General features: G+C 47.4%; 7 protein-coding genes across 7 annotated transcripts; 3 read left to right on the forward strand and 4 right to left on the reverse strand.

Moving 5' to 3' along the window:
- Window positions 1-1,371: 1,371 nt before the first annotated feature.
- Window positions 1,372-5,462, reverse strand: N7533_002334 (uncharacterized protein; the record flags this gene model as incomplete). Its single annotated transcript, XM_057098984.1, has 2 exons — window positions 1,372-4,518; window positions 4,602-5,462. 2 exons carry the CDS (start codon window positions 5,460-5,462, stop codon window positions 1,372-1,374), a joined length of 4,008 nt encoding a protein of 1,335 aa, XP_056964120.1.
- Window positions 5,463-7,632: 2,170 nt separating this feature from the next.
- Window positions 7,633-9,301, forward strand: N7533_002335 (MFS transporter; the record flags this gene model as incomplete). The annotated part of the gene is made up of 3 exons (XM_057098985.1): window positions 7,633-7,856; window positions 7,919-8,302; window positions 8,356-9,301. The coding sequence occupies 3 exons, from the start codon at window positions 7,633-7,635 to the stop codon at window positions 9,299-9,301; spliced, it is 1,554 nt and encodes a 517-aa protein (XP_056964121.1).
- A 1,728-nt stretch (window positions 9,302-11,029) lies between these two features.
- On the reverse strand, window positions 11,030-16,771 carry N7533_002336 (Ankyrin repeat-containing protein; the record flags this gene model as incomplete). Its single annotated transcript, XM_057098986.1, has 1 exon — window positions 11,030-16,771. The coding sequence occupies one exon, from the start codon at window positions 16,769-16,771 to the stop codon at window positions 11,030-11,032; it is 5,742 nt and encodes a 1,913-aa protein (XP_056964122.1).
- A 1,083-nt stretch (window positions 16,772-17,854) lies between these two features.
- N7533_002337 (uncharacterized protein) lies at window positions 17,855-18,928 on the forward strand (the record flags this gene model as incomplete). The annotated part of the gene is made up of 1 exon (XM_057098987.1): window positions 17,855-18,928. One exon carries the CDS (start codon window positions 17,855-17,857, stop codon window positions 18,926-18,928), a length of 1,074 nt encoding a protein of 357 aa, XP_056964123.1.
- Window positions 18,929-19,229: 301 nt separating this feature from the next.
- Window positions 19,230-20,318, reverse strand: N7533_002338 (intradiol ring-cleavage dioxygenase; the record flags this gene model as incomplete). The annotated part of the gene is made up of 1 exon (XM_057098988.1): window positions 19,230-20,318. The coding sequence occupies one exon, from the start codon at window positions 20,316-20,318 to the stop codon at window positions 19,230-19,232; it is 1,089 nt and encodes a 362-aa protein (XP_056964124.1).
- Window positions 20,319-21,016: 698 nt separating this feature from the next.
- On the forward strand, window positions 21,017-22,170 carry N7533_002339 (RTA1 domain-containing protein; the record flags this gene model as incomplete). Its single annotated transcript, XM_057098989.1, has 3 exons — window positions 21,017-21,206; window positions 21,273-21,365; window positions 21,437-22,170. The coding sequence occupies 3 exons, from the start codon at window positions 21,017-21,019 to the stop codon at window positions 22,168-22,170; spliced, it is 1,017 nt and encodes a 338-aa protein (XP_056964125.1).
- Window positions 22,171-22,553: 383 nt separating this feature from the next.
- N7533_002340 (class II fructose-bisphosphate aldolase) lies at window positions 22,554-23,578 on the reverse strand (the record flags this gene model as incomplete). Its single annotated transcript, XM_057098990.1, has 3 exons — window positions 22,554-22,824; window positions 22,906-23,415; window positions 23,481-23,578. The coding sequence occupies 3 exons, from the start codon at window positions 23,576-23,578 to the stop codon at window positions 22,554-22,556; spliced, it is 879 nt and encodes a 292-aa protein (XP_056964126.1).
- Between the last annotated feature and the right edge of the window lie 514 nt (window positions 23,579-24,092).

The raw sequence follows: 24,092 nt of genomic DNA on the forward strand, positions 1-24,092 counted from the left end.
CATATCGGAGCGTTTGGCCTTATGCATGCAGAGCCAGGATCTTTGGCCTGCAGCACAGCCAAATGTTTGTTCCATCGCGCAGGCTTAGTCAGTCCACACTCCTATAACTAGTCATCAAGGTCCCTTTAACTCGGATAGTATCTCATCCATACACATATGTATCTGCGATCTTATACCCTCACTATAATGGGTATAGCAATTTAGCTGTGTTTCTCCTTGAAATTCCGCTATTCCTATATCTTCTATAGGCTCTTTGATCTGTGGGAACTCTAGATTATTACATAGCAGAATGTCAAGGAGAAATAAAACTAGCTGCTATACCGAATACAGTTAGGAGATAATTGTGAAGCCAATCTCGCAAGCTGGATGGATACCTCTCGGCTTTAAACAGATAGTGCTGAGGGCGGGTGCCTAGACACACGCAGGCCTCAGGCATCCAAGGGCTCCTGCCTCCTGTAAATAGCCTCACCTTAGCTTTCTCATCCCATCACAATTTTCCTCCAGATCAAACTTCTCCCAGTAGCGACCCTCCGACAGATGGCGAGGGAAAAGCGTTTGAGGGAAAGAAAGGGCACCACGCTCAACGCATACTAGGTTATGGTAGAACTGAGAAATATTGGAATTTCGAAAGAAACACGGTTTGTAGCTTGGGGGTAGTCACCCTTTGATCTCCTACTTGAGGTATTAGCTCGACAAGGAAAAGCCCCCCTCACCCACGACCTGCCCGAGGATGTGATGGTATGTCTGCTACTCACCATGTACAGCTATCATCGTCCATAGGTAAGTCTGTCCTACCTCCAACGCAGGGCGCCAGGTTTCTGACAGAATAGCAATTCCAGTTATGATGATGGATATATGGGACCTTCGAAGCTAGGATAGACCAGGATGAGCCGTATGCATCTTTTTGCAAAAGATTCATCCTCATCCTCCGCCTGCCAGTGTTTATCTTCCGCGACAATATCCGCAGGATGAACTTCGATTCTTTGCTCGTCATCCTGGATCGAGCGATCTCTCTTGAATGCTCCCCAACATCATAACATACAAAGCGGATCCGACAGCAGCATCCCGGCCCCCTCCTGAGGATAATGATTGGGACCAGGCCGGATGACTAGACAATATGGCAATTAGAGGAGTGTGTATAGAGTTTGTTCAACAGCTAAAAAGAGCAGGTATGGGTGATCATCAATGAGCTCAACCACTTCTCTCACTTCATGCGCACTTGATCATGGAAACACATACATTGGCCCCGGGTGGCTTTTTGTGATGAAGAATTCGACCTACAGCAAATGCTACTTTAAGTAAACCTTGAAATACTTTCACCACTTCTCCAGGGCCAAAATATGAACAAGCAAAGTAAATAAATACTCTGGATCAACTCAACTGATCCACCCTCCAGCCCTTTGCAACCTTCATATCCGCATACCACTTCTGCACATACTCCAACCCGGAGTGAGGGCCATACAGTTCTGTCTCCCACTGTGGGATCGGAGCTTCTAACCCTGTCTCCTCCAAACAGGTCTGGCGTAGTGCCTCAATGTCACCGCCTCGATCATATATCGATGATGCCTGTAGTGTCTTGGTTTGCACCATTTTCATCTGCGCGCGTAGTGCGACCGTCTCTTCATGGTCCACCGTAAAGTCGTTCTTCACGACCACACCATACCCTTGGCGAGCCCCATCTAACGTGACAAGTTTCCGATGGACCTCTAGAGCGACCTTGTCAACAGGACGCGTCAATGGATCCCCAAGTCCACCACCTCCCCAGGTGATCCATTCAAGGAGATCTCCCGGATCGACTCGAACATGGTCACATTTGGATGGTAGGATTTCCGTCGGAGGGTCCATCGTAGATTGAGAGTATCGGTATAGCACCTTACTAGATCGTCGACCGGGTTTACCTCCCTTCAAGCCCCAGGGCTTCGTGAACCATCGATCGTCATGTAGACTGAACTCGCCTCGCGCGAGGAATCGATAGAGTGTTCGCTGGGCATTACCACCGCGGAAATATCCAGGGCCCCCACTATCTGCAACACTTTCGTTGGCTTCGATGCGTAGTGGATAGTTCAATTCAATGCTCTCTGTCGGAATGGATTTGATGGCCGGGAAGAGACAGTGGCAGTCAGGCCCATCACCAGCTTGGCGGGCAGGAACTCCTCCAAAGCCAATTTGATATAGCTGGTACCATTCGCCGTTCGGCTTAAATCCGGAATAAAAGAAGTGTGGGGAGTCGCTAAAACCGGCAGCAGCTTGATAATCATCATTCTTTTGGCCGATCAGAGCTTGAACAATGTCGAGCGTGCGGCCCATCAAATGCGTTCGGCATGATATGGGCGCCGGACGGACGGGCTTGAGAACTGTCCCTTCGGGGATCTTAACATCAATTAATTCGTGGAAGCCATCGTTGATGACCGTCCCGGGTGCTGCGGCTGCGATCAGATAATACCCAATGAACATTTTGAACATGGTTTCTGAAAGGTAGAAGTTGATGCTGTGCTGGCTTTGCGGAGAAGTGCCACTCCAATCGAACACGAGTCGATTGCCATCGACCTTCTTCATCGAACAAGTAAGCGCCCACGGCCCAACGCCGTGGCCATCATCGTCCACGAAGTCTGTAAAAGTGCTTTCCTCGTCGTTGAATTGCCGCTCCACAATTTTGGCCAGCCCGCTTCGGTTCCTGTACAGCAGCTCATCACAGGAAGCTAGGTATATTTCTTGACCAAATCTTGTCACGAGTTCACGCACCCGCGTCGCGGCCATCGAACATGCTGCAATGATGGCAGTCAAATCAGAGCGATACCACGCTGGCTGTCGAGAGTTTCGACACAGAAGTTCAACAATGTCTGCATTCATCACGCCCTTGGAATAGAGCTTGATGCAAGGAATCTGCACTCCATCATCGAACACAGAGGTTGCGTTGATTGACATGCTGCCCGGAACGATACCGCCTACGTCAGTCAAGTGGCCGAATTGCGAGGCGTATCCAATTAGACGATGCTCATGGAAGATGGGCAGAAAGACGATGACATCGTTTAGATGACTGATGGCACCTTGTACCTGGTACGTATCGTTTGTGATAAAAATATCCCCTTCCTCGATCGTGCCGTGCCACACTTTCAAGAACTCGGTGATAAAACTGCCGAACTGACCGACAAGCATTTTGCCCTTGGCATCGGTGATCACGTTGAATTCGTCTTGTTGTTCTCTGATTGCGGGGGACATGCTACATCGTAGCATCATCTGATCCATCTCGCTCCGAATGGAGGCCAGCGTGGATGAGATCAAGGTCGGAATCAATGGAGTGCCCTTGACAAGTTTGGCCGCTGATTCCGCGGTATGCTGAGTAGAGTCGGCTGGCTTTTTATCTTGGGGGTTGATCAAGATATTTCCAATGCTGTCAATCTCACCAAAATACCCTGGTAGAATGAGTGTGTTGCTATCCATCTCCGAGACGATGCATGGCCCTGTGATCTTGATTCCCTGTTTAGAGATCTTCTGGCGATCCCAGAGTGTAGCAAGTTGTTCCTTGCCCTGCACAATTATTGTTTGTTGACCAATCTGAGCATTGGCCGGAGGATCAGGGGTCGCCGCTTTTTCGACTTGTGGGATGTCAATACTGGGTGATGCGTCTTCGAGTATGACTCCGAGTCGCATGAGCTCGAGCTCAAAATCAGGCAATGTATAGGTGAATAGCTGTTGGTGCTGTTGGTCAAACCGTTCCCGGAGGACCGAATGCCATCCCTGGGTATCCAGAACCAATTCATCGGCAGTCAAATCAATGGTGATAGTCAAAGCTTGTCCTTTGTATCGAAGGTCTGCCTGGTACGCAGACTTCCAAGTCACAGGCCAGTGTTCACCTGATGACTTCTGCAGGGTCTCACGGCAATGCTTCTCCAGGCTATCATACTGCTTGAAGATTTCCCGCGCAGTGGTCTCAGATACCAAACGGATGAACGTTGTCGACTGCTCATGTCTGAGCTTCGTCGTCACATCACCCTGTGCGCAAAGAATGCCAGGAGATGGAGGAATGATAACTGGCCATGCTCCTAGAAGTTCACCTACCGCATTAGCATGGAGTGGGCCAGCACCTCCAAAAGCGACCAGTGCGAAATCGCGGGGATCATAGCCCTGTTCCACGGACACAAGACGGAGAGCTCCATACATGGTCTCATTGATGATTGTGATTATATCTTCGGCTGTTTGGGTAACCGGGAGCTTCATCTGAGACGCAATTTCAGCGACTGCGGCCAGGGATGCTTCCACATTCAAGGCAAATTCACCACCGAGTAGGTTCTTGGGCAGATAGCCCAGGACCAGGTTTGCATCTGTCACGGTCGCCTGCTTGCCACCCTTTTCATAGCATGCAGGGCCTGGCACAGCGCCAGCGCTTTCGGGTCCGACGCGTAACGTCTCTGTCAATTCCATGTATGTCGTGATTGAGCCTCCGCCGGCGCCAACAGTCTTGATGTCCACAGCCGGTGCTCGCACGGACAGGTCTTCGACGACAGTTTCCCTGCGAATCTGAGGTTGACCGTTATAAATCAAGGCGCAGTCCGTCGAGGTTCCTCCCATGTCAAGGGTGATCAAGTTTTTGTATGGCGTACTTCTAGCCACGACATCTGCAACTCCTTTAACACCCCTGCAGGGCCAGACATCAAGATGTTCACTGGAAGCTCAGAAGCAAGCGCAAGACTGGTGAGACCGCCATCGCTTTTAAGGACCCGAATGGTCTCGCTTTCTTTGGTGAGAGCCAGAGACAAGTTCTGAAGGTACGTCTGAACAACCGGCTTCACGAGGGTATTCGTGCAGGTTGTGATTGTGCGTTCATACTCGCCAACCTCGCGCAGGACATCGGCTGAACAGATAACCGCGACATCGGAGTCAAGTTCTTCGCAAACGACCTTTTTAACTTCGCGTTCGTGTTTGTCGTTGCTGTGGGAGTTCAACAGTGAAATGGCCACTGCTTCCGGCTTTTGCTTAGCCAACTCTCTCAATCCAACGCGTAAATCATCCACATCCACGGCGGATACCGGCTCACCCTGCACCGACATCCGCTCCTTACACTGAACAACACGTTCGAGTGGCACAATGGGGTCCGGCGGGTTCCAGTGCAGCCACGCGCCTAACCCGCCGGGGATTTGAGACCGACGCAGCGCAAGAATATCCTTGTGGCCCGCAGTCGTCACCAAAGCGGTGCGGGCGCCTTTGCCTTCGAGAACAGCATTGGTGGCTGTTGTAGTTCCGTGATGAATGAACTGGAATGTCCCCGACCACCCGAACTGCTCCTCGAGAATCAGACGGGCTTTAGCGAGACCGTTCTTAATACCGATACTCTGATCGGGGATCGTAGTCGGAACCTTGGCGCGAACTGTCTGGAGGTCTGGTGTGAAGACGTATACATCCGTGAATGTCCCGCCGACATCAACTCCAAGCTGATAGCCCTGGTCGGGTTGAGCGTCGCCCATGGTGAAGCGATCGGGATCAGATCAAAAGGCGTCAAATTCCCGCGGTCGGCCATTGCGGGAAGAGGGGGACTTTAAGGTTCTTTATGCGAAGGCCGCAGCTATCTCTCGCACCGACGATGCTCGATAGATGGACCCTTAGATCCACCTAGACAATGCGACCTTTCGTGTCGCCATACAGCTCAAGGCTTTGTGTGGATGGGCAGTTTCCCAGCTTGCATGATCGAAACAACCAAGTCGCTTGGTGGATTGAAGCTGCCAATTGAATTGCACGTGAAGGGATGATCTATGCAGCTAGTGGTGGGTCCAGGTTGCTAGAGAGGGGTTGAGGAGGTGAAGTGCGATCGAATCAGGCCGTTTCAAGGTGCCCGTCAAAAGTCAGAGATGAATCCGCCGGAAATGCAATATCCACACGCTGCAACTTTGCCAGAGAGTACTTACTTATTAACTACTTTAATTCAAGGTGTCTAGTCTTGCTCTCCGTATCATATTGGTCATTTTTATTTTGGTTCATAAAGATGCAGGTGATGCAGACAAACATTGGAGCTTGTCTCTTCCTCGACGTCTATATTCGGTTCTCTAAAACTGGCATATGATGTCTATCGGGCAATTGCGCTGGTTTAATTCAACGGCCGAAATTTCGAATTTTTCTGCAAATTCTTATGATATATCATCCATGAAAGGTCGCAGCTAGAAACAAAAATCAGACCCCCAAAGAGCCAGGCTGTCCTCTGTAATGAACACAACACCCGTATCTCGATGAATGACTCATTTGCGCCATACGAAGAACTTAAAAAGGCCGTTGGTGCTTATTCGATGGGATTTACAGGCTGAAGTATAGGAATTCTCTTCATTAAAATCACCATGACAGATATCAGCAAACGCCGCCGTCCCAAGAAGACTGCGGCAAGACATTCGAACTCCACACAATTCATACCTTTGCTGATAGGCATATTTATCATCGTTTGTTTATTCGTTCCCTTTTTACTTTTCCCAGACGGAGTTTTGCCATGGGATAAAAGCTCCTCAGCTCCGAGGCATTCACAAGCCAACGAAGTGAACATATCACCAGCGAGCGTGAAACTATCCCCGAGAATTGAATTGCTAGCACCAAAACAGAACTGTTACATGCCAGCATCTCGATACAGCCTGAGTACAGGTATCACTACCTGCTACCCATCTTCAGGGGGTATATGGACAGCTGAGCTGGGTCCGGTGGAGCTACAGTATTTGGGAATAGATCGCTAAGCATCTTCCGAACGCTCCCAAAACCAGACCAGCGAGGACCTTTTCTGCGATCAACTTCAAATTTTGGCGGTTCTTGGTACGACCTAGTTGAAAACGACTTCTGGGATAACGGCAAATACCTTGAACTGCATTGTGTTCGATTCCGTCCAGCAGTCGAGATTAAGCGCGAGATTAGAATACCTGACAATGTAACCGTTGTGGTTCTTGATCTTAATGATTACGATGGCTTTGACTTATCCCCGGAAAGTAGGAGAGAGCTGGGGAATTCTCTGAATATGATCGACCGATGCATAGTGTTAGGATCAAGTGGAGCCAAAACTTGCGTCAACGTGAGTAGTTGCCCTCTCTTACGGAATTTGTCCAAAAGACCAGGCTCGTTGCAAGGGGGTTTAAGTAGACTCCACGTGGATTAATATTTGGAGCTTTTTCTTTGATTTGGTTGCTCAATCAACAAGTTAAATACTCGGCTAGGATAGTTTGCATTTGACTCCAAGGAATCTATGAATTCAACAATTTTCTTTTTCAATTCCCAACGTGATGACCATATCAGAAATTCTGGTATTGTTGAATAATCATTTCTTCTCAAGTGCAGTGCCAACCGCGGTCCTTGCGTATTCCCCGCTGGGGAAATGATTTTTGTTTAGTAATCGCATATTCGCAAGGAGTCACGATTACCGAACCGCCAGCCTTTTGCTAGAAAGAAATATGAAAGCGGTCAAAATGTCCAATGATGGAGATTTCCGTAATTTTATTTAGGTCAAGGCAATTGTAAGTGATTTATCAGCTCGGCATCGAGTAGAACGCGAGGCCTGCGAGAGCCAAGGAGATAAATCGATTCTTCGCCCTATTTCATACTCCCAAGTTACGGAAAGCCTTATTCTAACTGAGATATCTGGCTTTTTTTTGCGAAACCAAATCAGCGATGATGGTCACACCCGAAATTTCGCAATCCCAGATTGGGCAGAGTGAGACGGGGAATACGTCGCCTTGCACTGAGACTCCGGATATTGAGACTGGGCTCGATGTGAAAGCCCATTCTCCAGAAGACCAAAAGGAGGATTGGGAGAATGATCCGCGGAATCCATACAACTGGCCGACGAGATCAAAATCTCTCCAGGTTTTGATGATGGCATCTGCTGCGTTCACAACGTAAGATAATCCCGTCGATGTCGCCGCTAGTTAAAATCGGCTAATACTAGTATAACTTATAGCTCTGTTGGAGTTTCAATTCTATCTCCAGCTCATACCCAGTTTATGGAAGAGTTTGGGGTAGGCAATACAGTCGCCATATTGCCGTTATCACTTTATGTTTTTGCACTGGGACTTGGCCCTGTTGTCGGTGGACCTCTATCTGAAACGGTCGGGAGATACCCCGTATATCTAGGAACTGTCGTTCTTGGAAGCCTTTTCACCTTAGGAGTTGGCTTCAGTCATACTTTTGCGGGAGTGTGCATTCTACGGTTTCTAGCGGGGTTTTGCTTCGCGCCGTCGTTAGCTATCGCTGGTGGAACGATTAACGAAACATTTAAGCCTGTGAAACGGGCGCTTCCGTCCACAATTTTCATTTTGACTCCATTTTTAGGTCCTGGTCTCGGGTACGTTTATAAACTACAATCGTTGCTCAATTCATTGCTGATTATCCAGGTAGACCGGTTATCGGCAGCTTTATTGTCAATCGCAAAGGCTGGAGGTGGACGCAATGGACAATGATCTTCTTCGGAGTTTTCACGATTTTCACAAGTATCTTTGCAAAAGAAACTTTCCATCCGGCTATTAAACGCCGAATTTCCAAAGATCTTGGTCGGCCCTTACCTGTATCGCCAGCCTTGGCTGTCAAGTTTCGACTATTTGTGACAATTGCTCTTCTTCGTCCGACTCAAATGCTGATCAGTGAGCCTATCGTCGCATTCATATGTCTCTATGTTGCTTGCGAATTCGCTACACTATTCTCATTCTTTGCCGCCTTTCCACTTGTTTTCCAAGGGGTGTATGGCTTTGGGATCGAGGACTCTGGTCTTGTGTTTCTTTCTATAGTAGTCGGCTGTCTGCTTGGGGCTATCACAGTACTATTTTGCGACCTAGTTCTCTATCGCCCTCAAGCTACCAAATTTTCTGGACGCAATATCCCTCCAGAATATCGCCTGTATCCTGCTATGTTTGGCAGTATTGGTCTCCCAATCGGGTTATTCTGGTTCGGCTGGACCGCTAGGGCAAACATATCGTGGGCCAGCCCAGTCGTTGCTGTGATGGTATTTTCATGGGGGAACCTGTGTGTTTTCGTGAGCACTACGCAGTATATCGTTGACACCTACCATGGCTTGACTGTTGCCAGTGCCATGAGCGCGAACAGTTTAGCTCGTTACGGTCTTGCAGCTGCATTTCCTCTTTTTACAATTCAAAGTCAGTATCTCGATGACCCTCGGAGTGAATTTATAGCTGACCTTTCCCTTAAAGTGTATACTAAGCTAGGTATTGGATGGGCTTCAAGCCTACTTGGTTTTATTTCCATTGCTCTGTTGCCCGTTCCCTGGCTGTTCTTTTCGACGGGGAAAAAGCTGAGGGGTTTGAGTAAATTTGAGACAGCAGACACATAGATCGGAAATTGCTTATGGAATTTGAGAATTTGTCATGATTTTCTCTCCTTGAAGCCTCCCTCCCGTCAGTGCCAATTAGATACATCCCAATGAAATGACCTTGCAGGTTTCCGGGTCTAATTCAAATTCGAACTTTAAGCTTACAATGAATTCGATAGGACGACCTCTAAAATTTTAGATTCGGCATTATTCAGCTCGCTGAGAGTTTAAGCTGAGCCATGCTTAATCAACACACTTTGTCCACAATTGGTTGAGAATCCCCGCGAGCGGGTGCCCCTTGCTCAACAAAGTTGGCGGATCCCGCCAAGATTTTCATGGGTGTTCTCACTTCTACCGGGTACAACGCGTTGGGGTAACGAATACGTGACTCAAGAACAACAGGATGAATAATCTGAAAATAGCAATGAAATATAAAATGAGACCGGCTTCCATTCAAAACATGCATCTCAAGAATAACCTTAATCAATTCAGATAGCAATCGCCAATATGGTTGCTCCTAAAATCACGCTGTACTTTGACATTGGAAGCCCATTCAGTTACATTGCTTTCCACGCCCTCAAGGTGATTTGCCAAAAAGGTCCACTGTCCATGATATAAAAAGGATCATTGTATTGATTTGCTCATCTACCAGAACTCGCCTCTTTTTTCGAATTGTCAAATTGACTATGTGCCCGTTCTACTCCGAGATTTATTCCAGAAGTGCCAGAATTCACCTCCGATAGCGGTGAAAAGTATGATAAAGTGAATGGAAGTTTGATAAAAATAAACATTAACACGAATCCTGTCTACAGATAAGTTCCAATGGATAAACAAAGAACGCCTATATTGGTCGCACCGATTTGGCGTACCCATGAGCGTGCCAATTCCTGAAGGCTTTCCTGCCTCAACAGGGAATCTCCAAGCAGTGCTTGCAGGCGTTGCAGCGCATGCCCCTGAACATCTTGTCGCTATTACAGAAAACCTCTTCAAAATATTTTGGGCGGACGGTAATACCGGGATCATCAACCAAGAGGAATTTCTGCCCGTTTTCCAAAGTGAAATGGAGGAAGATCAATTGTCTGTCCTGGTGGGTTAAACCTTTACCCTATTTCGGTCTACAATGCTTGATTTTTTATGCAAATGCTGACGTTTGGGATGTCATAATAGTTCAATGACCAAAAGAAGGAAGATTTGAACAAAAACACAGAAGCTGCTTTCAATGCCGGGGCATTCGGTCTTCCCTGGTTTGAGTGTACTAATCCCGGGGTGAGGTGGAGGGATTCTGGGGCATGGATCATCTAGGACGGGTGGCAGACTTTTTGCAGCTGAACAGAAGCTTTGAAGATCCTTTCAAAGTCTTGCTTTAGACAAGTGAAAACGGATGTAATTTTCAAAGTCAAGGACTTCGTCATTTTACGGGGGAAGAGGCACTTATTCGGGGTTTAGTTAAGGATGAAAATTAGGAGCGGCATTCGAGTTTAATGCGGAGGATGTCTCGGATTTACACAACTGCTTCACGACAGCAGAGGTTCAACTTGAATGAACGAGTACTACTACTACGCCCGGGCGGTTCCAAGGTTATAGTTTTCTTATTGTTGTTCAATGCTCGAAATCAACAAAATCCAAGTTGGTAGAAATTCTAGACATTCGGTTTTTGGTCCTTGCTCGTGATATACCACTCATTCAAGTTTTTGTTCCCTTTAGATACCGCAAAATCCTGTAAAATTATTAGAAACTCCACCAAAAACGCTAGAAGTACATTGCAATGAAACAACTTACCAACGCAGACCGACCCTGTTTATTCTGGGTCAACGGGTCCAATCCATGCCGAACAAAAATCTGGAAAATCATCAGGTTTGAGGCGTAGTTACCAGAAGAACAACGTGATGAGAGATCTCTGAGTGCTAGGGCGTGTAGCAGATTCTCTCCTCCATTATTCACAACGTGCAAATCGCTACCAATTTCCTCAAAAAATCTGACAGTATCCTGAAGCGCCTTGGCTTTCTCTGACTCGCTCAGGTTTCGATCCTCTTTACCCTCTTCCAAAATCGCCTTGGCATTTCTTACCCAAGTGAAAATAGGTGTCTCGCCATTTCCATCTCTAGAATTAATGTCACCGCCCATTTCAACGAATCTCTTGACCCACTTGGACCAGTCTTTGAATATGGCCATAGTCGCATGTAGAGCTGTCTTTTCGTTCGGAAAACTCATGAGCGGGTCTGCGCCAGCGCTCAAAAGAATTTCCCAGGCCCATCCGCGCTGTCGTCTAGGGACCAGTTGAAACGGAGTAAATCCACTCTTGTTTCGTTTGTTAACAAAATCTGGACATTTAGTGACGAAGAAGGACAAAGTCTCTCGTTTGATGTCCTCATCACCATAACCATCAATACCACTTTCCATCAGAATGTGTAGAATAGTCTCTTCCTCATTGTTCACCGCGCGAATGTCAGCCCCTCTTTCGTAGAGCTCCATGCATCGCAACCTTTTGGGCATGTCTGACTTTGCCAGCATCGATAAACGCCGCGGAGTATGTCTAGCAGCTGCAAGAAATAAGGTATCTCCCTGAGGATCCCGCGCCTCAATATCTATCCCTTCAAGGTCGAGGAAAAGATTGCAAATCTCACGATAGTTGTTTTGGCGTATGAGATAATGAAGAATCGTAGTTTCCTTGTCTAATTCACGTTCAGAGCTCCTTAGTTGAAATGGGTTCGCACCATGCCCAAGTAAAAGCTTCAGCATGGAAATTTGAGGTTGAAGGTCACGATGCACACCGAGCGTGGCCTCTTCCAGGGGATACCAACGACGGAGTCTGGATCCCGACTTATTCAAACCGGAATCTTCGGGGTAGAGTCTGTTGCAGTCTTGACCATTTGCGAGAATGGCTTGAATCTCAGCCACGTCTTTCCTCTTGATCGCCGAAAGAAGATCACCCGTCCGATCAGGGCAATTTGGCTTGCCTCCCGCTTGGACCAACAGGTCAATTACTTCGGGGTCTTCAATCCTCCTGTCCAACGGAGCAAGCCCTTTTTTGTTTGTCTGATTTGGATTGGCTCCATTATTCAGCAACGACTTGATGATGTGTTTGCTGATGGACGAATCTTTGGCTATATTTAGGATGGCAACTTGCAGCGGAGAGTCTTCATCCTCGTTCTTCACATTCGGATCGGCGCCCATCTCCAACAAGTACTCCACTGCGCCTTTATTCCACCAGCTATGACCTCTAGCAAGGACATGAAGGGGAGAGCGTTTGCCACTGGACCGGGAACACTCGACGGGACTATGTAGCACGTTCACGTCCGCATTGAACCTTTCCACCAGCGAGCGGATGATTGGCATATTGGGCTTCTCCCGGGAAACGGCTGACATCAAATACGGGGACACAACGTCGGAACCATTGGGCCAGCTAGGATCCTGAAGTGACTGCGCGATCAGATTAAACAGGATACTGTATCCGCTTTTGGCCAGTACGGAAAGAAGATCCTCATTTCCTTTCCTTTTGTTAGGTCCAAAATCGACCCCTGACTCAATGCATTTTTCAAAGGCCTTGTATTCCCCCATGTGCAATGCAGTCAAATATGGGGATTTCTTCAGGCGTGGGGGTTTTTCGGGGCTGATTTCGTAGTCCCCGCCAAGTGGTAGTGGTCTTCCCTGAGCTTGTGCAAGGAGGCAGATTATCTCCATCATCTGGCCACCTCGCTTAGCCGGGCCATACCAGGGCCGCGGAGTACCTTTACGTGGCGAATCTCTAGAGTTAGATGTTCGGCTAACTCGAAGCATCTCATTTGACAGTTCCAGTGGCGTGAGGCCGGCGTCATCCCTGATTTCAAGACTTGCACCAGCTTTCAGGAGTAGCGGAATAGCCTCCTTACAGATGGCTTCGCAGGCTGTATGCAGTGGCGTATGCCCTTTTTCGTCGCGTTGATCTAAGACGACATCGAGGCTTCCTGTCTCTGTGTAATGATCCAGAAGGAGTTCGACGATGTTAGATTGTCTAGCAGATATCGCAAGGTGGAGAAGATTCTGTTTTTGTTTTGTTTGGGCTATCGTAGAGGCGCCTTTAAAGATGAGTCTCTCGCTAAGGATGGCACTTGTAGCCACGGCAAGTTGAAGCGGCCGTAGACCATCGTTATTCTTTACCTCAATGGCCTTCCCATCATCTAAGTCGAGCATAAATGTTCCTGCTGAGCTAATGGGTGGCCCTGAACCACAAGCGCAGCTCATATTCTGCTGACAGAGCAAATGCAAAGGAGTGTTTCCTTGTTCATCCTGATGTGTGCTGGACACGCCTTCATCGGAAAGTCGCTGAATTATTTGGTCGGGGATTGGAGAAGACTGTTTGACGGACTCGGATCTCATCAAAATGTGCATCAGATTTTCTCCGCCGTAATTTACACCCAAAATATCCACTCCCAGATTCAGCAACTCCGTGAATATAGGATCGGAAGGTTTCCCTTGCATAAATAGATGCATGGCACCATTCCCGTTTTTATCGATAGCTTTGAAATCAGCTCCAAACTTCTCAATGAATTGAATTATCGAGTGAGGTTTGTTGGTGTTTCCTATAATGAGGTGATGCAATGGGGTGCGGTTTTGGTCATCTGTGGCTTCAAGATCCGCTCCAGCGTCTAGGAGTATCTTGACAACTTCTTCCGCCTTTTCCCCGAATATCGAGTAATTTTGAGTCAAGAGATGCAGTGGCTCCTGATCAGACTTGTTTTTTCGTCGCGGATCCACCCCAAGACGGATCAGCTTTGCAATGAGGTTGCCGTTCCTGAAATGAGCTGCCATTACACGATGCAATATGGTATTCCCGTCATTGTCCGACACGTTCCAATTATTTATAAAAGGCAACAAGAGGCTTGCTTTGGAACTCTTTCTGCCGCCACCACCGCAAAGAATCGAGTGAAACGGGACCTTTCCGCTAACTTTGTGGCCCTCATCTAATCTCAAGCCGTGTCTTATTAGAAATTTGATCATGGGCACCGATGTTTCAGATAGGTTGATCATATCACATGGCGTCATTCCTTTATCATTCAACATGAAGAGGTCTGCGCCATGTTGTAAGAGCACTTCCACCACAGAAGAAAGATTTCTGGAAACACTCAGATGAAGAGGCGTGTCACCACGTAATCCCCTGGCTTGCACATCGGCACCTGCGTCAATCAAAATTTGAGCGCATTCTCTTGATATTTCCAGTCTTCTTTCGTCAATACTGTAATGGTTAGGCAAACCAACAGTGTTAAATCCAGAAACAGCATGAAGTGGTCCAGATAAATCGACCTTGATAGGCGACCCAACAATAATACATCCATGAGAACGGACTCCCACAGATCTTTTGTTTGGATCTGCACCTCTTTCCAGGAGTAGTTTGATGGCTTCCACGTGATGATCAAGACCAGCGCGGAATAGCGGAGTGTCGCTACCTGTGCCATCAACATTCGCCAGGGGCGAAGTCAATATCAAATCAATCCAGTCGATTTTGCCTTGAGACGCAGCATTGTCGAGGGCCCTGTCAATTTCTCTTCCATCATTCACAAGTAAAATAAGTTCCCGGGCAACTTCTATCGCACGAGCGTTGGCGAATACTGATTGACGACGGGTAAGGACTGGTTGAGATCCGTCAGCTATGTTCGTCTTGTCCTCAACATTAACTGAGGCACCGGCCTCCAGCAAAAGACGGGCAATTTGGACATGATTATGCAAGGCTGCTTGATCAAGTGGACTTTTTCGATCTTGGTCGATCATGTCTATCTTCACTTTGTGGTCAAGAAGAAACTTAACCACGTCGTGATGACCATGGCTTACTGCAATAGCCAAAGCCGATGTCCCGTCGCTCATGGTGTCATCGTAAAACAATTCCTGATCTCTGGCGAGTTGAATCATCGATACACTTCCAGACCAGGCCGCGATATGGAGAAGATTGACGGACTGTAGAAAGTCATCGTTAGACCTGCTGAAAGTACGACGCGGCCTGCATAATTCCCGAATCCAAAGCACGAAGCTTTTCTTTCTTTTATTCACCCACTGGAGTAGGAGATCTTGAAGTTCGCCGGTGATCTCGGGAAGCTCTCTAGCATGAAGGAACCAGGTAGATGCAGCATAGCTGAATAGCGGCATGCACCTACTGGCAACTTCCCAAAAATCATGCCGATTGTTTGGAAGATCTTCCATCTGCTTCCCTTTAAAGTGATCTTCTAGCATGCACCGCAGAGATATAATCCCGAGAATATTATGTGCATCAGTTGATGAGATGACGGGGAGAAGTGCTTGACTCTGCGGACTGCGATCCTTATCATGGGCGAAATGGGTGAATGATCCGTGGACTAAGGAGAAGGTTTCATCATCGTTGAATTCCAGCAACGGTCCAAATGCTGATCGAATCAAATCCTGGTTTTGGGCTTCAGGTCCATATAATACCTCGAGAGCGAGCTTAATCTGCAGACGGCGCAACCGAAATCCACTATACAGCAATAAAGCCAGTACAGTTCTGCGATACTCTGGAATATCAATTGAAACAAGAGTACAGCTCTTCAAGATATGATTATACAAGCCATACAGATCCGGGCTTGAGTGATCTAGTACTTCAGTCAACGCATCGGTGTCATTCCCGTGATTCAGACAAATCAAGGCGATTTTAGAATAGAGAAACGACGTTCCCCTCAGCCTTTGCCGTATTAAAGCTTTGGTCTCTTTTCCCTCTCGTGGAGGAAATGACTCGAGCTGCTGGTCAACATAGGTCCGAATATCTTGCAGTACATTGTCATTCACGGTGGTCAGGCAGATATCATTCGCGAGGGCTGCGGTACTGCTGCTTGTGACCAATAACTTTATTCTTCCGGGGTGAACTTCTTTCCAGCTGAATAGCAACTGCAAAAACTTCGCGTCTTCTGGGTCTTTGAAAGCATCCACGTCATCAATAGCGAAGTATAGCTTCGGCGAGTCTTTGAAGGCGTCGATCAAAAGTTCCCACAGATTTGGTAGGCCCACAGAGCGGAGTTGGCTCCAGCTCCACCCTTCACGTCTAAGAGCGGCCACGAAGGGCTCCTTAGCCAGAGCCTGGACTTTGCTTTCCAGGTCTTTCGACCACTTGAACCCTTGGGCTAACCAACTGAAAATGAGCGATGATGCCAGAGGCTGTTGCGAGATATTTCCACTGGAAAACAGGGGTTTCTGATGCTCTTGAGGGCAAAAGAAATGGAAAAATGGAACATCCTGTTCAGTCTCTTGGAGGTGGTTTACGACTGACGCGGCGAGCACACTTTTTCCAGTACCGAGCGGACCGTGGATATGTAGATTCCTGTTCTGTTCCTCCCCGTGCCAAGATCTGTATTCCGGTGTATCGAACACCCAGTCGCATGTTCCAGGGGTCCGACAGCGGAGCGTACGGTGAAATTCGCCCGAGGTGGAAAGCAGGTAAGTTGGTTCAATAACTGGCTTGATGGCATTGTTCGCAGGCAGCCCAGCTGCGTCTCTGGGAATACTAGTAAACATTTTATCTCCACCGATGGTAATCGCTTTAGTTGGTGGCTTCCGATGGGAAGAAATGTCCCAGCAAGCTTCGCTGGGCCTGACCAGGAGCCTGGTCAATTCTTTATACGGATTACGCTAGGCCCCTCGCCAGTGGGGCCAGCAACGTCTGCCCGATGCTGTTGACTCATACCTACCAGGGAGCTGCTGGGGCCAAAAGAGCCTCCACCCTTATTCTGCCGCTTTGTCTGCCGCAATACAGCGCTCCATAGGCACGACCGGCCTAATGAAGGCTCCGGTAGATACAGGCAGTTAGTTTTTAGTGAATGAAAAGTGTTCGGTATGAGATGGGAGGAACTTGAAGTCAGCCAAGTTTCTGCTGGCCAAAAAGTGTTGGTCAAGGTCAGTACTACTAGGAAATCTGAGGACCACAACCACACATGCTACTAGTTAGTAGAGACCGTCTGGATGAGAAAATACCTTTGCATTTGTTTTTCGCCCAATTCCGACACATACAAATGGTCTTGTTACTAGTAGTAGTGAATGAAAGTTATCTTAAAACTTACATGCCATCAACAATATTTCCAGTTGGCCCCACAACTGTAACCAATGGGACCAATGAGCCTTCATTCATACTTGATGTGAAGGCTGTACATTGGCATTATGTAATCAGGGTATACGTAACCAGCGATTTGTGCTAGGTATCGCCCTTTCTCTTCTCTCCTCGCGGTGGTAACCCCTATACAAACATTGCAAGCGAAAAATCAACATCTAGCCCATCGGCCCCTCTTACCCTTTTTCTGCCAGGCTCTTTGTAGATGTGGGGGTCAGCTTCCTCTATTGACGCGTCAACAAAGGCGGTCCTCTCACGAAAATCCCACCGCAAGTCGCGAAATGGGTGTAAAAATTGCAAGAAAAGACACTTGAAGGTACCGTATATAGATATCGAGAATATTCCCTGTTCAACAAGACCGTGGACTGATTGAAGACCTATAGTGTGATGAGACAATGCCTGAGTGCTTGAACTGTCTCAATCATTCTGTTCAATGTGTCTATGCTTCGCCAACAAACAGCTCCCACACAGCATATTTAACAACCCGAAGAAATATGAGATCAAAGTCCTCAGAGAAACCTACCTCCAAGCTGCATTTCGTCGAGTCAGAGTATCAAAATGTCCTTTCCATGCCTCCTACCAATGCGGATCGTACGCAGGAAGAAAAGACCCCAGTGAATTCGTTATCATCACCGCCAGGCAAAGATTCGCAATTCTGCCTCGAAGATTTTGAATTGCAACATTTTTTCCTATCTTCAACTTGCTTTACACTAGTCGAGGACGAGCCAAGCCTTCAGTTTTGGTCGTCTGCTGTTCCTCGTGTGGGATATAGGTTTCCTCTAGTACATCATTTAATGCTTTCGCTAGCATGTTTACATATGTCACGCAGTGATGATTATCAACAGAACCACTGCATATTACGATTTGATTATCACTATGGCCGCGGACTGCGCCTGATGTCTGCTTGTCTAAGTGAAGCTATCGGTGATGATTCTGAAGCCATGTGGATCGGTTCAATTCTTATTTGTTTGGTCACCATGGCGAGAGGGCCCTCGAAAGGCAATTTCCTATTTTTCGGAAGTGAGGGGCCAGTTGAGTGGATTTCGCTCCTCCAAGGGGTCAATTTGATCTCGAACATGATCCAAAAACGACGCCAAACAAACAGCCGGGAGCAGGTATCGCTGTCTACCTCCTTTCGGGATCGTTGCGTATATCAAGATATTATATACGGGCTTAAACGCTTTACTACAGAACAGGCTGCCTCAGACCCTCTTCTTCAGACCTATCTATTCGCGATTGATGGTGTTCTAGAAGCATTCAATTCGGCATTCCATGACCATGCTCTTGACCAGCATGATCCGTCTCCTGCCAAAATTGAGCCGTTTGGGTTCGTCTTGTTCACGTGGGTTACTCATATGGAGAGAGGCTTTTGGGATGCACTGCAGAGAAAAGAAGCCTTGCCTTTGGTGATTGTGGCTCATTTCGTGGTAGTAATCCATCGGATGAACAAAAGCTGGCTATCACATGGGTGGCCAGCACATATTTTACAAGGCATCTGGACATTTTTGAAAGAGGAAGACCGCGAATTGATCAAATGGCCGATGGATCAAATTCGAGTGTCTACCTAATACATAATGAACAACCTTGGAAGCTCCAACTCAACGCAAATATCAGCTGACTGTCCGGGGATCAGAAACATCGTGAGTTGTTCATATTTATAGAAACTGCATGCAAAAAAGAAAATCATTATATAGGTCTCGTGGTCCCAACCTTGAACCTTGGAAGATCAGATAAATGCTGGTATGAGAACTGGAACCCTCGGTCGCATAATGAGATACTGGTACAACTAGTAGTTGCGTTGATAATACCTAAGAAAAATGCTAAAAAAAAACAGGTCGGCAAAGGATTGTGGCCAAATACCATAGATTTTCACCAAAGAAATAAGACCCAAATCCTGTACATCACATCCTGAAACCATGTAAAGATCTGTTCATAGCTAGGTAAGAACTCAAGCCAGCCATTTCTGTGAGATACACCACCATGGTCAGTCAGCTCTGCTGCATATGGGGCTCGGTAGCTTGCCAAAACGTCAATTCCCATGGCCACAGAGGCGAAAATTCCATCGGACAACTTATCACCGAGCATGGTGTAGCTGAGGATAGGGTCATATTTTCCTCCTCCCGTGGCGGAAGTGAAGATACCATCATCTGAGTTCAAGGTAATATGAGCCTTATTCATGCGATAGGGTTCGGTTGCTTCAACAGCTGTAATCAAGTCTTGTTCGAAGAAGAGCTGACTGATGTGTGGAACATGGCCCCCAGTGAGGGTATTGTTGGGGAGGACAGTAGCTCCAACATGGGCAAGGACATGGATATGAGTTGCTCGTCCGTCGTAGTGGCCAGGAAAGATGGTCTTGAACTGAGTGGATCCATCCTTATCTGTCTTCTGCAAACCTCGCAAAAAGGTTGTGTTGAGATTAGAAAGAGGGCTACCATGGTGTTCCTGAACACCAGAATATTGTCCGGCTGAATTGCAGCTCCAGATCTCCCAATATAAGTCCTCGATCGGCTCGCAGGTATTGACATTGATGAAATGACCATCCAGAAACAGCGGAATCCCGGCCTCGCCATCTGTGATATTTGATCGAATAAATTCTCCACGAACCCAAAAGGGCCCGATGGTTGCTTCGGGGGTGAGAACACAGCTTCGCTCTTCGAGCGCGGAGGATGCGAAGGGATCCAAGTCCCTATAATTATGTACGCTAGTCGTTAAGCTTGCGCCAAGATGTTCTTGTCGATACGCGTTTAGCAGGGCAGCGCGACGAAGCTCAGCACGAGCCTGAATTCCACGCTTTTTGAGGTGATCGCTGCATCGCGACAGCTTAAGATTTGTGTTGTTGGTAATCTTCTTCACAATGGAGTCTTGAAACCGGTCTATTTCATCATGTTCGAAAGGATGGGCAGCACAGAACCCGACAAGCCAAGTGGCAATCAATAACGGGAGTAGACTTGCCAGCATGACTGATCAGTATGAAACCTCGAGGGAGCGCGGGAAGCGTAGAACGAAGAAAGATCCATGGCAGTGAAGTAGCCTAGAGGTTGGCTTTTTGCCGGGTGCGCAGCTTGCGTACGCAAATGGCCAGAAATGGACCTAGCTAAAGAACAACCGCCTACGGCGCGTTCAATTTTGGGTTAAGCGATGGAGCCACCCGTAGCCTTAACAAGGACTGGTTCCACCGGAACTAACCGAGTTGGTCCAATTTACTCAAATAAACACGGATACGGGAAGGTAAACCGAAACGGTAGAGGAACATTGTATTCACATTCAAAGCATAGCAAATGAAATCTTCAATCGAGACCATGGCTATGGTTAATATGAAGTGTTAATCCGGCAGAGATTTCGGGGCTTAGACATGTTACGTCTCCCTAGTGATTGCATCTAATTTTGGATACCTATATACGGCCTGGACTTGAATATGAGCAATGCTGTAACTTGGCAAGTATAAGTAGTATTCCGAGTGACGTTCATGTTTCTATCATTTCACATAACTATCCATTATCTATTCCCATTACCTGCCGAGTCTCTGTCTTATATCGTCACTCTTTTGAACAAAATCTTCCAACCCTCGTTCATTTCTGCATCTTGCACTCTTGTCCCAAAGCTCTCTCAGGACCAAACCGAATCTCGAAATCAGAATAACCAACTCGCGAGTGACCATGGAAGGTTACAGTCAAGATGCATGCCATGCGTATGTTGCAGGCAATAGCACATCCTACGGCTATGTACCCTCGCTGTCCGCAGCATCAGCGTTTGTGGCTTTCTTCGGTCTGTCAATGCTGCTACATACCACCCAAATGATTTGGTTTCGCACTTGGTGGTGCGCAGTTTTCTCAATTGGGTGCCTTGGTGAGTGAACGTAATATGCTGAATCCTTCAAATTCGAATCACTATCTTACTTAATATCACTTTCAGTTGAACTTCTCGGCTGGGCAGCACGGGCCTGGTCTGCGAAGTGCCCTTACGCCCAAACACCCTATATGATGCAAATCACGACTCTGATTATCGGTATTTAACAACCCCCATCAGCCTCATATACTTCGAACGAGCATTCTAATTAATCACGTGAAATTACATAGCGCCCACATTCTTTACAGCTGGAATCTACGTTATCCTTGCGAGAGTTGTCGCGATTTTCGGTCGAGGCTCATCGTTGATGCCACCGAAGCTATATGTTTGGATCTTCTGCATATGTGATGTCATTGCTCTGGCAGTTCAAGGTGCTGGAGGTGGTATGGCCTCATCTGGAGGGGGTGGTGGTTCATCATCGGGCGGTTCAGTGAAGACCCAGGCAAGAAGCTTATTCTCGCGAGCCGGAGAAAGCTCGAGCAGCAGCAGCAGCAGCAGCCAGTCCATGGGTACACATATTATGGTTGGTGGAATCATCTTCCAACTGATATCCATCACTCTGTTTGTGGTGCTCGCTGCCGACTTCGTTTTCCGCGTTTCTAAGCAGAAGCCGCAGGCTTTCCACCGAAACAAGCCTCTACTTTTACTTGGCGGTGCGACCGTATTATCTCTTCTGCTTATTTACATTCGAAGTGTTTATCGCACCATCGAGTTGCTACACGGGTGGACAAGCTCAACGATGCGGAACGAGAAGCTATTGATTGGTCTTGACGGAGCAATGATGGTCCCGGCTGTGATGATCTACAACTTGCTTCATCCAGGTCATCTTCTGCCAAAGATTCAAGTCAATTCAAGCTACTTCAACCCCGAGTCTTTTACAATGGATTGCCAGGCAAGCAGCAATCCATTTCAAGATCCAGAACATGTGAATGGCGATCGTGAAATATTGTTGAAGGGCCCATGAGACTATTAAACTCTCACACCGCAGTTCTATGAGGAATTATCCGGTGAATATAAAGTTCTAATTCATGAAAACACCATGAAACTTTCTTCGAATTTCTTGCGTTGGTTTTCCAATCAAGTTTATGGAGGGTGAGAGCAATGCGAGTACGCGAGATGGGCATTGATTCAACCATGCTTGACTCGATATTAATTACTGCTTGAATCATGAAACACCCACCACCAATAGTTCTAGGCTAGCCTCTGAAATGATTTTAGTAGAATTACATACTACAACGTACCACATAATAATACTATGAAATAACTGAGAGGCTCATCGATTTTCATATGGAGTAATCATATTGTACTCATGGATAGTGATGTCTGAAGCATGAAGAGTACTGCTGGCTAGTAGCGCTCTGCAGATCCCAGAACATCCATCATTCTCTCAACGGATCTCACATATATCTCCACTGCTTGCATCTTGAGAACAGTCAATTCGAGATTACCAGAATTCTTGGTCACGAACTCCGTATACTCATCTCGAACTGTCCGGTTGAGATTTATCTTTCGAACACCCAAAGAAATTGTTTTTTGAAAGAGAGCATCGCTCACAGGATGAGTACCATGAAGGGCTAGCGGCGTCGAGCCGGCCACCAACTCTCCGATTGCAGCAAGGCTAAATTAAAGATCAGTAATCAGCATTTCTATGCCCCAATTGCGTACACCAGGGAACTTGAACTAGTTGTCGGAGACATACCGAGGAAGATCCCAACACTTGTCTGCCCCTCCGGGAGGGTATCCGCCATGGATGTTTCCGAAAGACGGCGCGAGAAAATGTACACCGGTCCTCCGAACAAAAGCTTCCGCTTCGTCAGGCCGGGTGAGGACCGTACCCGAGTCCACGGATGGAAGTCCGTCCTCGCCTCCTTCGATTCGGCCCATCTCAGCTTCGATGGTCATGTTGAGTTCTCGGGCCCGATCGACAACAGCTTTGCATTGGCGAATGTTTTCCTCTTCATCTAGCGTCGAGGCATCCACCATGATTGAATCAAACGGAATTGTCAAAGCCTGCTCCACATCTTCAGGCTTGATGCAGTGGTCCAGGTGTACCGCGATGGGTACAGACGCCGAGTGTGCGGCATTGATCACATAGTGGATAAACTGGGTTCCCTGGAAGTGCATAGTCCAGGGAAAGAGCTGGATGATTGCAGCGGAGCGTTTACGTTCCGCAGCCCGAATAACGGCCATCACTCCATCATCATTGTAGCTGGGCAATTATCTTTCGTCAGCCATCGCACAATCTAGATTGTAGCAGAGGGGTTCATTTCTCACCAATTGTAAGCACCAACGGCATAGTTATGCTCATTAGCGTGGGCAAGAATTCGCCAAGTCTGGTTGCTGGCGGGATAGGCTCTCTGGTCACAAGACATTGTATATGATGCTGTTCAGGTGTATGAACGTAAAAGTATTTGATTGTATTTGATAGGCTCTGCCGAACTTGCTAGCTATGATATAGTGCCTTATGGCAAGGCGAGGTGTACGCGGCAAAAGTCCGTCGGAGTCGGAGTATAACCGAGAAGGCTGGGTCCCGTTGAACGAATCATATCGTACTACGGCTCTTACCGGGGCCGCCGCTGAACATTTCGGGCTCCATTTCAAGTTCGATAAGGATGGTCACGGTAATCGGCTTTTTCTAGTTGAAGACCAAGGGAATATAGATTTGCTGTCTATTTTCTGCTCGTAGATTGAGAGTTACTAATAGGTGATTGGGAAAAATCCAACGAATTTTGAAAGCTTGAAGGCTCCAGGGCTGTGACTCCTAGTAAGTATGGATTACGGACCGTTCCCAGGTAAGTACCTAGGTAGGCTCTGATGCCCGCACTACCAGTATTCTGCATGATGCATACTAGTTTAACGTTCTTGTAGACCGCCAATTTATTCAAG

This window comes from Penicillium manginii (genome assembly GCF_028828005.1).
Source record: "Penicillium manginii strain IBT 31320 chromosome Unknown utg000002l:1.0-5564898.0:1.0-5567710.0, whole genome shotgun sequence".
Taxonomy (NCBI): Eukaryota; Fungi; Ascomycota; class Eurotiomycetes; order Eurotiales; family Aspergillaceae; genus Penicillium; species Penicillium manginii.